The sequence below is a fragment of the Centroberyx affinis genome, unplaced genomic scaffold, assembly GCF_046629955.1.
Source record: "Centroberyx affinis isolate AG114_WGS23_722 - 3 ecotype Tasmania unplaced genomic scaffold, CSIRO-AGI_Caff_v1 ptg002191l_1, whole genome shotgun sequence".
NCBI lineage: Eukaryota > Metazoa > Chordata > Actinopteri > Beryciformes > Berycidae > Centroberyx > Centroberyx affinis.
The window spans coordinates 10,001-23,515 of record NW_027280499.1 but is presented as its reverse complement, the minus strand read 5'-3'; the positions used below and the strand labels follow the sequence as shown (position 1 = coordinate 23,515).

The 13,515-nt window shown below is 44.7% G+C and overlaps 1 protein-coding gene across 1 annotated transcript in view; it reads right to left on the bottom strand.

Moving 5' to 3' along the window:
* Positions 1-537: 537 nt before the first annotated feature.
* LOC139655143 (arrestin red cell) overlaps positions 538-13,515 on the bottom strand; it is a gene marked incomplete at its 3' end in the record, with an annotated part of 15,334 nt that continues 2,356 nt past the window's right edge. The window contains exons 2-7 of the mRNA XM_071532461.1: positions 3,222-3,252; positions 2,654-2,714; positions 2,470-2,514; positions 1,620-1,717; positions 731-829; positions 538-597 (exon numbers count right to left, since the gene is read on the bottom strand). Of these exons, the coding sequence (XP_071388562.1) occupies positions 538-597; positions 731-829; positions 1,620-1,717; positions 2,470-2,514; positions 2,654-2,714; positions 3,222-3,252 (394 nt within the window). The remainder of the gene's footprint in view (positions 598-730; positions 830-1,619; positions 1,718-2,469; positions 2,515-2,653; positions 2,715-3,221; positions 3,253-13,515) is intronic.

The window sequence follows — 13,515 nt, the reverse complement described above, 5'->3', positions numbered from 1 at the left end:
CTGCTGTAGTAATCACTAATGAGACTCTTGACCATCACAGTTTCACAAGCTCTCCATCCAGATTATATTATTGTCACTTTGTAACGACATTTTTAAATTGTTGTTTACATTCTAGCAGCCAATGGCATCGCTGGAAAGATTTGAGTCTCAGAAATAAACAGAATTCTGATCAGTCAGACTTTGTTGTCACTGAACTGTTATTGATCACATGGTATCCTGGTCGTATTGATCCTGAACCTCAGATCATGTACCCAATCAAACAGATCGTCTCTTTCTCTGCTGCTCAGTTCAAACTGGTTCTGGTTTGTCTGAACACTGGGGTCAGACCTGAAGAGTGCTGGTTACCATGGCAACAACTAGTTTGATCAGTGTTGAACCTGAGCTGCTGTGAAGACTGAAGAGAACTGAGAGAGAGTAACACTAAATATCACAACCAGCATTAGGTTTTTGGTGTGTGTGTGTGTGTGTGTAGGTGTGTGTGTGTGTGTGTGTGTGTGTGTGTGTGTGTGTGTGTGTGTGTGTGTGTGTGTGTGGTACCTTCCCAGTGTCCTCTGGGCCCGGCTGTAAAGTGACTGAGCAGGGAAGGTTCTGAGGAATCTGGATCAGCAGAGAAACAACAGTCAGCATCACATCAGAGGGAGTGTGTGTGTGTGTGTGTGTGTGTGTGTGTGTGTGTGTGTGTGTGTGTGTGTGTGTGTGTGTGTGGTGTGTGTGTGTGTGTGTGTCTCACAGTGAAGTAGAAGGGATGTGCATGTTGGCCGAGTTTCTTCAGCAGTCGCTCCTGCAGCCGGCTGTTGGGTTTACGCTCCTCTGGCACAGGAGGGAACGCCTGCAGGAGGAGGAGAGGAGGAGGAGGAGGAGGAGAGAGGAGGAGAGGAAGAGGAGGAGGAGGGGAGGAGGGGGAGGAGGAGGACAGGGGAGGAGGAGGAGAGGAGAGGAGGAGGATAGAGAGAGAGGAGGAGGAGGAGGAGGAGGATAGAGAGAGAGGAGGAGGAGGGGAGGAGGAGGAGAGAAGAGGAGGAGAGAGGAGGAGAAGAGAGGAGGAGGAGGAGGAGGAGGAGGAGGAGGAGGAGGAGGAGGAGAGGGGAGGAGGAGAGGAGAGGAGGAGGAGGATAGAGAGAGAGGAGGAGGAGGGGAGGAGGAGGAGGAGAGAAGAGGAGGAGAGAGGAGGAGAAGAGAGGAGGAGGAGGGGAGGAGAGGAGGAGGAGGAGAGGAGGAGGAGAGAGAGGAGGAAGAGGAGAGAGAGAGAGAAGGAGGAGAGGAGGAGGAGAGGAGAGGAGGAGGAGAGAGAGAGAAGGAAGAGAGGAGGAGGAGGAGGAGGAGAGAGAGAGGAGGTTACTGTCCCACACCTGCCCTGCTCCTCAGACAGCCCTGTCCTCCTGAAGGAGGTGCTGCAGCTCTCCTCTCTCAGACAGCAGCTGTGACTGAACCTGGAGGGAGCAGCTTGATGCTGATTGGTCCAGAGGGACGACTGCATCACAGCTGGAGACACAGCTCTGTTTTCAATGAGGAATGCTAACAATGCTAACAATGCTAACATTATGCTGTTCTGCTCTGCCCGGTTCAGGTTCCGGTTCCGGTTCCGGTTCAGGTTCAGGGGTTTTGGAGGTGGGCTGTACCTGGAAGGTGGAGATGTACAGATCCTTCCGGAAGGACAGACCCAGGACGTCCAGGTCTTCACGGCCGTACCGAAACGCACAGGTCAGCGTGACGAAGACTGCAGGAGGAAGAGGAGGAGGAGGAGGAGGAGGAGGAGGAGGAGGAGGATCCGTCAGTCAAATAATAATAATAACTAATAATAACTTTATTTATAAATCAAAGCAGACGATACAGAGGAAATAAAACAACAGTCAACAGTAATGAGAAATGCAAGAAGAAAAAAAATCAAATCCAGTAAAGCAGGTTTACAGAGACCGGTTCATCTGCTGGGTCAGTTTACAGAGACCGGTTCATCTGCTGGGTCAGTTTTTATCTGGACTGCACTTTTCATTCACACTGAATCTCAAAGTTCTACAGAGTTAAAAACATAAAAAACAAAAACAAAGAAAATGATCGCTGGTAATAGTTAACATGAAAAAGCTTTCTGAATAAAAAGAGTAACAGCCTCTGAACAGCTGATCAAAGCTGTGAGACTAAGAACAAGAAAATGAAAAATGAATTAAGGAGCCTGAGTCCAGCTGTGTTCAGACAGACAGACAGGAAGCAGACTGTCCCTGACTGAGTGGACACAAACTTTTTAAGATCTTAAATTTTAGATTCTTTAAAGGGGACAGACAACTCAGATATGACATTTCTCATTAAAATGTTTTTTTAGTCATTGGTGAAAAAAACAAGTCGTTTCTATCAGCTGATTTCTCATTTTGCTGCAGATTAAAAACTACTTCCACACATCAGAGTGGGAAACTCTAAATTATATTTTCTCTCTCTCTCTCTCTCTCTCTCTCTGTGAATGGACGTTGTGTTTCCTACCTTTCCTGTCCTTCAGGTACTCGGGGTCGACCAGGATCACTCCGTCTGTGGGTGGGAGGGAGGGAGGGAGTGAGGGGGGGGGGGGGGACAGACGATGACATCACAGATACAGAACCTCACTCTGATGACTCGTCACCTGCTTTCTGTCTCTGACAGGTGTGTAAAGTGTCAGAGTGTGACTCACCCACTGGGTCCACCTGGTCCAGGTGATCCACAAAGTCTCTCTTTCCCAGGTAAACAGTGACCTGCAGAGAGCCAGCAGGCTGTCAGTCCAACATGCTTTACTTTCATTCATTCATTCATTCATTCATTCAGTCATTCAGTCATTCATTCAACCTGTATTTAATCCTCGGGGTCCAGTGAAGAGTGAAGAGGTCAGTTAGTTGAGTTCAGTGGAGGAAGCAGCTCAACACTGACTTCATGAATTAAACAGTATGACATGTTACTGTGCTGCTTCCTGCTTTACACTCACAGTGTGTGTGAGTGTGTGTGTGAGTGAGTGTGTGTGAGTGTGTGTGTGTGTGAGTGTGAGTGTGTGTGTGAGTGTGTGTGTGTGGTGTGTGTGTGTGTGTGTGTGTGTGTGTGTGTGTGTGTGTGTGAGTGTGTGTGTGTGTGTGTGTGTGTGTGTGTGTGTGTGAGTGTGTGTGTGTGAGTGTGAGTGTGTGTGTGTGTGTGTGTGAGTGTGAGTGTGTGTGGGTGTGAGTGTGTGAGTGTGTGTGTGTGTGTTGTAACACGATGCACTGGAGACTCACCTTGCAGTTGGGGCTTGATTTCTTGAAAACTCTGTGAAGTTGGAAAGAGGGGAGGAGGAGGAGGAGGAGGAAGAGGGGGAGGAGGAAGAGGGGGAGGAAGAGGGGGAGGAGGAGGAGGAAGAGAGGGATGACAAATCAGAAGAAGAAAAGTCAGTTTACTGTTTAACTTCTCCAGCTCCTGACCTGCTTCACAGTGAACCAGGCTGAACAATATTAAATCCATATTGATGCTGCCTCATTACTTGTGTTTAATCATATCCTGTGACTTTAGCTTCCATAACTCATAGTCATAAACTGTGGTCATACTGGTGATATTTCAACAGTTCATTTCATTTGGAAAGCTCATAGTACTTAGAGTTAGAGTTAGTTAGAATAGTCAAGATGATTTATTCAAAAGCCAAGCAGCATCCAGCAGACTGGAAACTCAACTCACAACCAACTTCTGATCCAATATAAAGTCATAAGAGACATTTTCTCCTCATTTTTCTTCTCCTTTTACTGTGTGTCCTTATGGAGATTTTCAAAATAACTGACACTAACAGATACAACAGGTTTGTTTTCCCAGTGATTGACAGGTCATTCTGGGCCAATAGCAGGCCTCTCTGTCTCTGGCCCAACATGGCGGCGAGCGGAAACAACAATCTGCAGCTTCAAAAGAACCAACATGAAGAGACAGACAGACAGACAGACAGACAGACAGACAGACAGTCAGACAGACAGTCAGACAGTCAGACAGACAGACAGACAGACAGTCAGACAGACAGACAGTCAGACAGACAGACAGACAGACAGTCAGACAGACAGACAGACAGTCAGTCAGACAGACAGACAGACAGACAGACAGACAGACAGTCAGTCATACGATACGCATCAGGATACGATACATAATTTACTGAAAATTTGAAAATAGAGCTGAAACACACCTTGCTGTGAACCACCTGGTAGTCTAATATGTAAATCACATTATTTTGATAACTCAGCGGACAAACTGAGTCAAAACTATTTAATTCAAAGGATTTGAGGGAAATTTAAGGACATTTTAAATCCGTTTTGAAACATGAATATTTATTTTTTTAATGTATCGACGAGAGTCTGGAAAATCGATAGTATCATGGAAAACATTTATTTTGCAATATTTATCTGTATTGATTTTTTTGCACAGCCCTGATTCAGTCAAACAGTTCTGACTCAGTTCATCAGCTCTAATCCTCCTGGTTCAGTTATGAACCCTCCAGACCCCTCAGGTCTTCAGGTCCTGGTCTGCTTACTGTTCCAGGGTCAGATCAAAGCCTGGAGAAGCAGCTTTTAGTCTTTATGCTCCTCAGGCCTGGAACAAACTTCCAGAACTGATCTGAGGTCTGCCTCCACTTTACAATCTTTTAAATCAGCTTAAAACTCTTCTGTTCTCCATGCAGGGCAACACTCATCTGCACTGGAATGTTTATTTATTGATATCTTTTATATTTTCTTTTAAATGTGATTTTAATGCACTTTTCTAATCCTCTTGCACTGTCTTTTCTTTTATCTTTCTATTTCACTTGATTTGAACTGCACTAGTTTACTTTATAAGTCTTTTATCTTGTGGATCTCGTCTATTGAAGCTCATTTCCACCAGTGTGATGAAAAAAAAACAGTCCTGTAAGTCATGATGAGAAACTTTCTCAAAATAATGAGCATCTCAAAATGAGTTAGTATCTCAAAATAATGACTTAGAAAGTTTCTCATTTTGAGATACTAAGTCATTATTTTGAGATATTAACTCATTATGACATTGTTTTTCATCACACTGGCAGAAATGGGCTTCCATACTTGTCTGTACTTTTGCACTTTTTAATTGTAAATGTTTTACCTTGACTGTATTTCTCATCACTCTGTAAAGCACTCTGAACTGCCTCAGTGTATGAAAGGTGCTGCACAGATAAAGCTGCCTTGCCTTGACTAACGTGGCTGACAGGATTATGGCAAAATTATTTACTGCACAATAAAAGAAAACATTATCTGTATTTCAAAGGCTGCAACACAAACCACTGTTTAGATGTTTCTGTAAAGAGGAAGGAAGGAAGGAAGGAAGGAAGGAAGGAAGGAAGGAAGTGGTGAAGAGGAGGAGGACTGCTGACCAGAAAACTGAGCGACTGACACCCAGCCGACAGACGCAACAGACATGTCTGTAACCTCACAGGTCCACATGTCCACGTGCGGAGGAGTCATCTTACCCAGAATGCACCGCTCCTCTTTTGTTTTGACTTTGCACTCTGTCAAACATGTGATTGATTTCTTCCAGGCTCTTCCTCACAGCAGCCTGATGCTCCACAGATTCCACTACTTCAGTTTAGAAAAGATCAATTCAAGCACTTTAAGGACGTTGTGTGAACTGTGTGTGATCAGGGTTATTATGGGATGTTAGGGTCTGAAGCTGTGTGTGTGTGTGTGTGTGTGTGTGTGTGTGGACTGAACCTCTATCTGACAGCTGGAAAGTTTGTGTATAACTGTACTATAACTGCAACTAGGGCTGGGCCATATGGTTGAAATCAATCTCAGGATAATCATAAGGATTTTTTTCGATATCGATATATGGCTCACATAAGCAAAATCACATTAAATAATCAAATGAATGTTCATCATATTGAACTGAATGGTGATGTTTGGTGTGATGTCAAACTAAACTGAAATTTTCACATAATATTCCGACCATACTTCATTTTGTCTGAGTTTCTAAATAATATTATCTTGTTCTCATCAGTTCAGACAGCAGGACTGAGCGTCTCAATATCCAAAATCACCACATCATCACAATATAATCCCACTGAGACGATAAACGATAATATTGAATTATCGTCCGGCCCTAACTGCAATTGTATCTTTCTTTTGATAACTGTGAGTGTTGCATATTAAAAGTGCCGAGTCAGAGACTAATACTGGAGATGATGGAGATCAGAGTATTGAGCCAATCAATCAGGATGATCATTCCAGCTGCTGCTGTGTGAACGAGAGAGAGAGAGAGAGAGAGAGAGAGAGAGACAGAGAGAGAGAGAGAGAGAGAGAGAGAGAGAGAGAGAGAGAGAGAGAGAGAGCTGGCTGAGGAGGACAGGAAATAACTCTTCTTCTCTGGTTTCCAACAGGCTGAACGCAAGAACCAACAAGAACTTAGGAAATCCACTTTCTCTAAGATATAGAAGACTAGAATTTATAACCTCCTCCTCTCCTCTCCTTGTCTCCTTTCCTTTCCTCTTCTCCTTGTCTCGTCTCCTCTTCTCCTCTCCTGTCCTTGTCTCCTCTCCTCTTTGTCTCCCCTCCCCTCCCCTTGTCTCCTCTCCCCTCCCCTTTCTCCTTCTCTCTTGTCTCCTCTCCTCTCTCCCCTCCCCTCTCTCCTCCCCTCTCTCCTCTCTCCCCTCCCCTCTCTCCTCCCCTCTCTCCTTGTCTCCTCTCCTCTCCTCCATGGTGGGACACACAAACACACAAACCACTCTCCAGTTGCAGTAGTGGGTTATAATAAAATCAGTCAAGATCTCTTTCTGCTGTTATGATTCAGCCTGACTGCTGACTCTGGATCAGCTTCAAAGTGTCTGTAAATTTTAACACAACAAGGCCTGAAAGCTTCAAACTGACTGGACTGGAGATCTGCTCTGAGCTGAGTCACTGCCTGAACACACACTGCTGCATCATCATCATCATCATCATCATCATCATCATCATCATCACGCCTCTGGACAGGAAGTTCTCACAACTGCCGCCGCACACAAAACAGGAAGTCACAGCTCCCTCTGACTGACTGCAGGTTCAGCAGAGCCTCCCTGTGACGTCCCAGCAGGCCGCGGGGCGTTCAGGGTCAGGCTCAGAGCGGGAGAATTCCTCGAGGTGCGTCTCGGTTTCCTGTCAGAGCCGCCGCCGGTTTCCCTTCCTGCTGATATTTATAGATCAAAGCTTCAGAGCTCCAGGAGATCCAGGAGATCCTCGGGCTTCTCTGCTGAGGCGTTCAGCAGAGTCACTCTGTCCCAAACGTGAAAAAAAAAAGAAAAATCCCCTGTGCAGGAAAATCTGCGGGTATCTGCAATAATTCAATATTCTGGTTTATTACGGTCTTTCAGTGGAGTCATATACTGATGACATGGTGATTTTTGGGAAATCCTGATTCACAATTCTGCCGACTCAGCTGATGAGAACGAGCACATTTCACTTCAAAACTCACTGACCCAACATTTTAAAATATGTTTTTTCTTTTTTGACATCACGCTGACATTACCATTCAGTTCAGTGGGATGAACATTAATTTGATTTTTTAATGTGATTTTGCAGACATGAGTGATATAGTGATATATATCGATATAAAAAAAATCCCTAAGATTATCAATAGATTGATTTCACCCAGCTCCAGCTCCTGCTGCATTGCTGTGGTGTTTCTTCACTGATTCTCATTCACTTTTCTCCTGCAGTCAGCCAAATACAAACTGCAAATGTGAAGCTTGATGTTTGTGTGTGTGTGTGTGTGTGTGTGTGTGTGTGTGTGTTGTGTCTCTTGGTTCCCAGCAGCAGGACAGACTGGACTGAACTGGTTCTTCAGGTACTTTCCCCCTCAGTGTGACGGTTCAGCCCGGCCGCAGTGGGAGTGAAGCGACAGGAAAACACTCTGCCTGTAAACACTCTGCCTGTAAACACTCTGCCTGTAAACACTCTGCCTGTAAACACTCTGCCTGTAAACACTCTGCCTGTAAACACTGTTAACGGCTGGCTGGCTGCTGCCAAGGCTTCCAGTCAAATTAATGTGGCTCCCAGAGAGAGGCAGGTGGCTACTGCTGATTTCCCTCCTGCTGCAGTGATGTCTGTGGGGAGCGAGGCTCTAACAAACACCCAGAAAAACACCTAGATAAACACCTAGACACCCAGACAAACACTCAGACAAACAATCAGACAAACAATCAGACAAACACTCAGACAAACAATCAGACAAACACTCAAACACCCGGACAAACAATCGGACAAACACTCAAACAATCAGACAAACACTCAAACAATCAGACAAACACTCAAACAATCAGACAAACACTCAAACAATCAGACAAACACTCAAACAATCAGACAAACACTCAAACACCCGGACAAACAATCGGACAAACACTCAAACAATCAGACAAACACTCAAACAATCAGACAAACACTCAAACAATCGGACAAACACTCAAACAATCGGACAAACAATCGGACAAACACTCAAACAATCAGACAAACACTCAAACAATCAGACAAACACTCAAACAATCAGACAAACACTCAAACACCCGGACAAACAATTGGACAAACACTCAAACAATCAGACAGTCAATCGGACAAACACTCAAACAATCAGACAGTCAATCGGACAAACACTCAAACAATCGGACAAACACTCAAACAATCGGATAAACACTCAAACAATCGGACAAACACTCAAACAATCGGACAAACACTCAAACAATCAGACAAACACACAAACAATCGGACAAACACTCAAACAATCAGACAAACAATCGGACAAACACTCAAACAATCGGACAAACACTCAAACAATCGGACAAACAATCGGACAAACACTCAAACAATCGGACAAACACTCAAACACCCGGACAAACAATTGGACAAACACTCAAACAATCAGACAAACACTCAAACAATCGGACAAACAATCGGACAAACACTCAAACAATCAGACAAACACTCAAACAATCGGACAAACACTCAAACAATCGGACAAACACTCAAACAATCGGACAAACACTCAAACAATCAGACAAACACTCAAACAATCGGACAAACACTCAAACAATCGGACAAACAATCGGACAAACACTCAAACAATCGGACAAACAATCGGACAAACACTCAAACACTCAGACAAACACCTAACTCTCATTCCCACCAGCTGATGATATGGACGGGCAGCTCACATTATTGGACTTCACAGATGAAATATAACACATTTCTGCACATGGAGTTTGTAGCTGCTGCTGATTTCCAACTCAAGTCCCTGGTTGGGCTTTTAAATAGATTACAGCTGTCTAAAATGTCTAATACAGGATAATAAAAAGTACAGAATAAAAAAAAAAAAACCACCACAGGCTACATTATACATCATCACAATTACAACTTTGTAATCGAATGTAACTGCTAGAGTTGAGACTCAGCTCCTCTTCCAGTCAGCTGATTCCTCCTGCCTGCTGACACATCTACATTCTGTGGAACTTATTTATTTAGGCTAAGCATTTGAAAACAGTGATGTCATGTTATGGGCTTGTTATCTAGTATTTGCATGTGGAGCGACAGGACTTTGTGTTTAGTATCTGAGGAGCAGCTTGTTACTGCACTGCATCCGGCCACAGAGTCTGTCAGGTGAGACGGACTTTCATCACAGAGTCCGGCTGCTCCTCAGCTCCGGGGTCTGGAGGGAGCGAGCGGGTCGGCCGAGACCATCCTGCCCCCCTGCCCCCCCTGCCCCCCCTGCCCCCCCCTGCAGGTCCACACCTCCTGTCACATCACCTACCCTGGATAACAGGAAGGTGAGACTTTACTGACCAGCAGCAGGGTCAGAAGGCACCGGAGGCTCGGGGCAAACGCGCCTGTCGGAGCCAGTATGGATGCTTTTTGGTTTGTTTTTATTTGGGTGTTAGTACGCCACGCCACAAGGGGGCGGTAACATGTGGGTGATGGGTCATGTCACACAATCAAGCCATAAATATACACAGGTGTGTAGCCTCAGTGTGTTTGGACCGCGGGAGATGTAATGGTTCTCACCGCAAAATGATATAATACAGACTAAGACAGCTAAGTGACACAAAGCAGCAGGATTGTAGATATTACAGAAGAACTAACAGCTGAGGAAACATTCTGCAAACTACAGCTGCAGCAAGACAGAAGAAAGTGACAAAAGATGAACTAAAGGTTTGGATGTCGAGAAAACATTTTAGCGTTTCATTCACCACCACCATCCGCATCGGGCCAATTAGTCACTACAACGCCTTCAAAACTTCATAAAGTGACAGGGCCGAGTCTCTGCAGTGCATTCTGGGAGAGAAAAGCAGAGCTGATTTTGATCAGAAAACATGCGAGTTCACAGCCTGAAGTGTCCGGCCAACACGAAGCAACAGGAACTAAAACCGCCAACTGGTGCTGGTCTCAGTGGATCTCTGTGGGTCTCAGTAGATCTCTGTGGGTCTCAGTAGATCTCTGTGGATCTCAGTAGATCTCAGTGTGTTTCAGTGGATCTCTGTGGATCTCAGTAGATCTCTGTGGGTCTCAGTAGATCTCTGTGGGTCTCAGTAGATCTCAGTGGGTTTCAGTGGATCTCAGTGGATCTCTGTGGATCTCAGTAGATCTCTGTGGGTCTCAGCAGATCTCAGTGGGTTTCAGTGGATCTCAGTGGATCTCATGCGTCTCGTTCCATTCAGCAGAACTTCCTCATGCTGACCTGGACTGACTGACTGTCAGTTCCTCACTACACTTCCCTCTACTGCTGCAAACAGCCTGTAGGAAACACTGACGCACACAGATACACAACACTGTGTGTGTGTGTGTGTGTGTGTGTGTGTGTGTGTGTGTGTGTGTGTGTGTGTGTGTGTGTGTACAGTGTGGACGGACCGATGGATATATAGACAGAGAACAAACAGAGTGAGAGAGTAAAGAGAGGTGTTTGTCCATCATGTGTCCTGCTGCACCAGGACGCTTCATCAAACTGTCAAACATCAAACTGCCGCCCAAAACATCAAGAGGAAGCTGCTCTACATGGACTGGACTAGACTGAACTGGACCGGACTGGACTGGACCGGACTGGACTGGCCTGGACAGATGAAGTGACTCAGATCAGCGTCTCATGGGGTTTTTCCTGCCAGCTGAAACTCATCAGCTGCCCACTTCAGTTCACTTTGTTTAGGTTTTTTTTTTCTCACCAACCTGTGGGAAAATGTGAATCCCTCAATAACAGCCAGAAACCTAAGAACACCAAAGAACATCCAAAAAAAATAAAAATACCCAAAACACCCAAAACACCCAAGAACATCCAGCAACAGCAATAAAACAAACAAGGTCATCGACAACACCAAGAACAAACTGCTGTGTGTGTGACAGCATGACAGCACACCTAGCCGTGCTCATCACTAAATATTACTCCACCATATTATCATACGATATATTTAAATATAACCGAACTGTAACGCTCTGCATCCTCCATCAGCTGTGCCGGTGAGTCTACTAGCTTAAAAATACATGTGAAGTTCGCGGACATAGTAACTAAATCTGTCCATGGAAAAATTATTTTTTTCAGCAGATATCTTAGTTACAACAAGATGGAGCTAGCGAGGCAGTTTTGTGTTTATATGTGTGGTATTTATTCAGTTTGGGAAATCCCACGATCTCTAGAGAGCATTAGCTCCAGTTGGCTGCTGACTCAACAGGGACTAGAAATCGTCTGTTGCAGGTCGGTACTAAGGCTCCGCCTACTTGCTGGAGCAGTAAACTAGGTTTCATTACATAGGAGTCTACTGACGTGACTGATTGTTTTCCAGTTATTAGTCAGACCCCATGTATTTCCAGGGAAACGGAGATAACACTAGCAAAAAGTTTTTTATTTTGAGAGCGAATTGCCCCACAATATGAATACATTTTGATTATATCTTTTATTTTGTTGGTAACTGTTGTATAATCACAATATTACACTGGAGGCTGAGCTTTACTGCCATTATTGGCACTTCACTGAAGTGCCAATAATGAAGGTAAAGTTCAGCCTCTTGTGTCATATTGCTTAATCAAATCCCCTCCGCCACAGGAATCTGTCAGAGTGGAGGCAATGCAGACTGAAGATGGAGACGAAGTGGAACCAGCTGACAGTTCAGTCTGATATCAGGTCAGGTCTGAAGGAGTCGTGAGCCAAAAAGGTCTGACGTGCTGATCTGAAGCGGTGCGCTGTGTTGTGGAGACAACCAATCAGAAGCCACCGTACGCCTGAAGCTGGGAGCAGATCTCCCGCTGCCTCAGCTCGCTTTCAACAAGAAGATATTAAAAACAAAACAACACTTCCTCTACAGCCGGCGCCATCTTTAACAGCTGACCGGTGGAAACACATGCAGGTGTGTGTCTTGTGTTGCTTAGCAACAGAAGCCGTGGTGATGTGTGATGTGTGTGTGTGTGTGTGTGTGTGTATGTGTGTGTGTGTGTGTGTGTGTGTGTGTGTGTGTGTGTGTGTGTGTGGAAGCAGCTGACAGACTGATGCTGCTGAAGGTGTGAAGCGGTTCGGACTGAGCGGGGACACGTCTGAAAGGAGCTGCAGACACTTCAGGCTTTTCTCTCCTTCACCCAGAGAGACTGGAGTCCAGCAGAGGAACCAGATCCGGGTCCTGGAGCTCCGACACCACCAGCAGGCGGTGAGCAGGTCAGAGGTCAAAGGTCACAGACGGTCATGTGAGAGCAAAGTGCCGGAAAAGAAGTGAAAAAAAGAGAGAAGCGAGGTTTCTTTCCTTCATATTTTGATGCTACTCATGTTTTCTATGAATCTGTGAAGATATCATGTTATTATGCTGTAAACTGCAGTACTATGATGTCATGAATCCTGTCATCATGTATATTAAGATTCATATCAGCGGTAAACAGGTGAGCAGGTGGTTTGGTTCCTCACCGGTCCGCTCACTTTTGTTTACATTCTGCACTGTTGTTTACATTCGGCCCGGCGTCGAAACCATGGCAACAAGACGTCAGGGAGGCGGGAACAGGAAAATATTCACAGTACATGACGCAGGTCACACTTTCACTTTTACACTACAGTGTTGTAATGTCAAGTCTCCTGAGTTTAGGGCTGGGCGATATGGCTGAAATCAATATCATGATAATCATAAGGATTTTTCTCGATATCAATAGCCTATATATCACAATATGGTTCATGTATGCAAAATCACATTAAATAATCAAATTAATGTTCATCTCATTGAACCGAATGGTGATGTTAGGTGTGATGTAAAACAAAACAGAAATATTCAAATAATATTCCTACCATACCTCATTTTATCAGAGTTTTTAAGTAAAATTTGCTTGTCATCATCAGTTCAGACAGCAGAAATGTGTCACGATATTAAAATATCTTCATATCATCACGATATGATTCCACTGAAAGACGATAAATGATAATATTGAATTATCGCTCAGCCCTACCTGAGTCCAGATCCTGTTAACAGACAGAAACCGGTAGCTGGACGGTCTGCGTTCCCATGACAACCGGAACTATAAAAACACCCAAAACCTAAACTACAACAACTACATTTTTGGTTCGATCCCAGAGCGA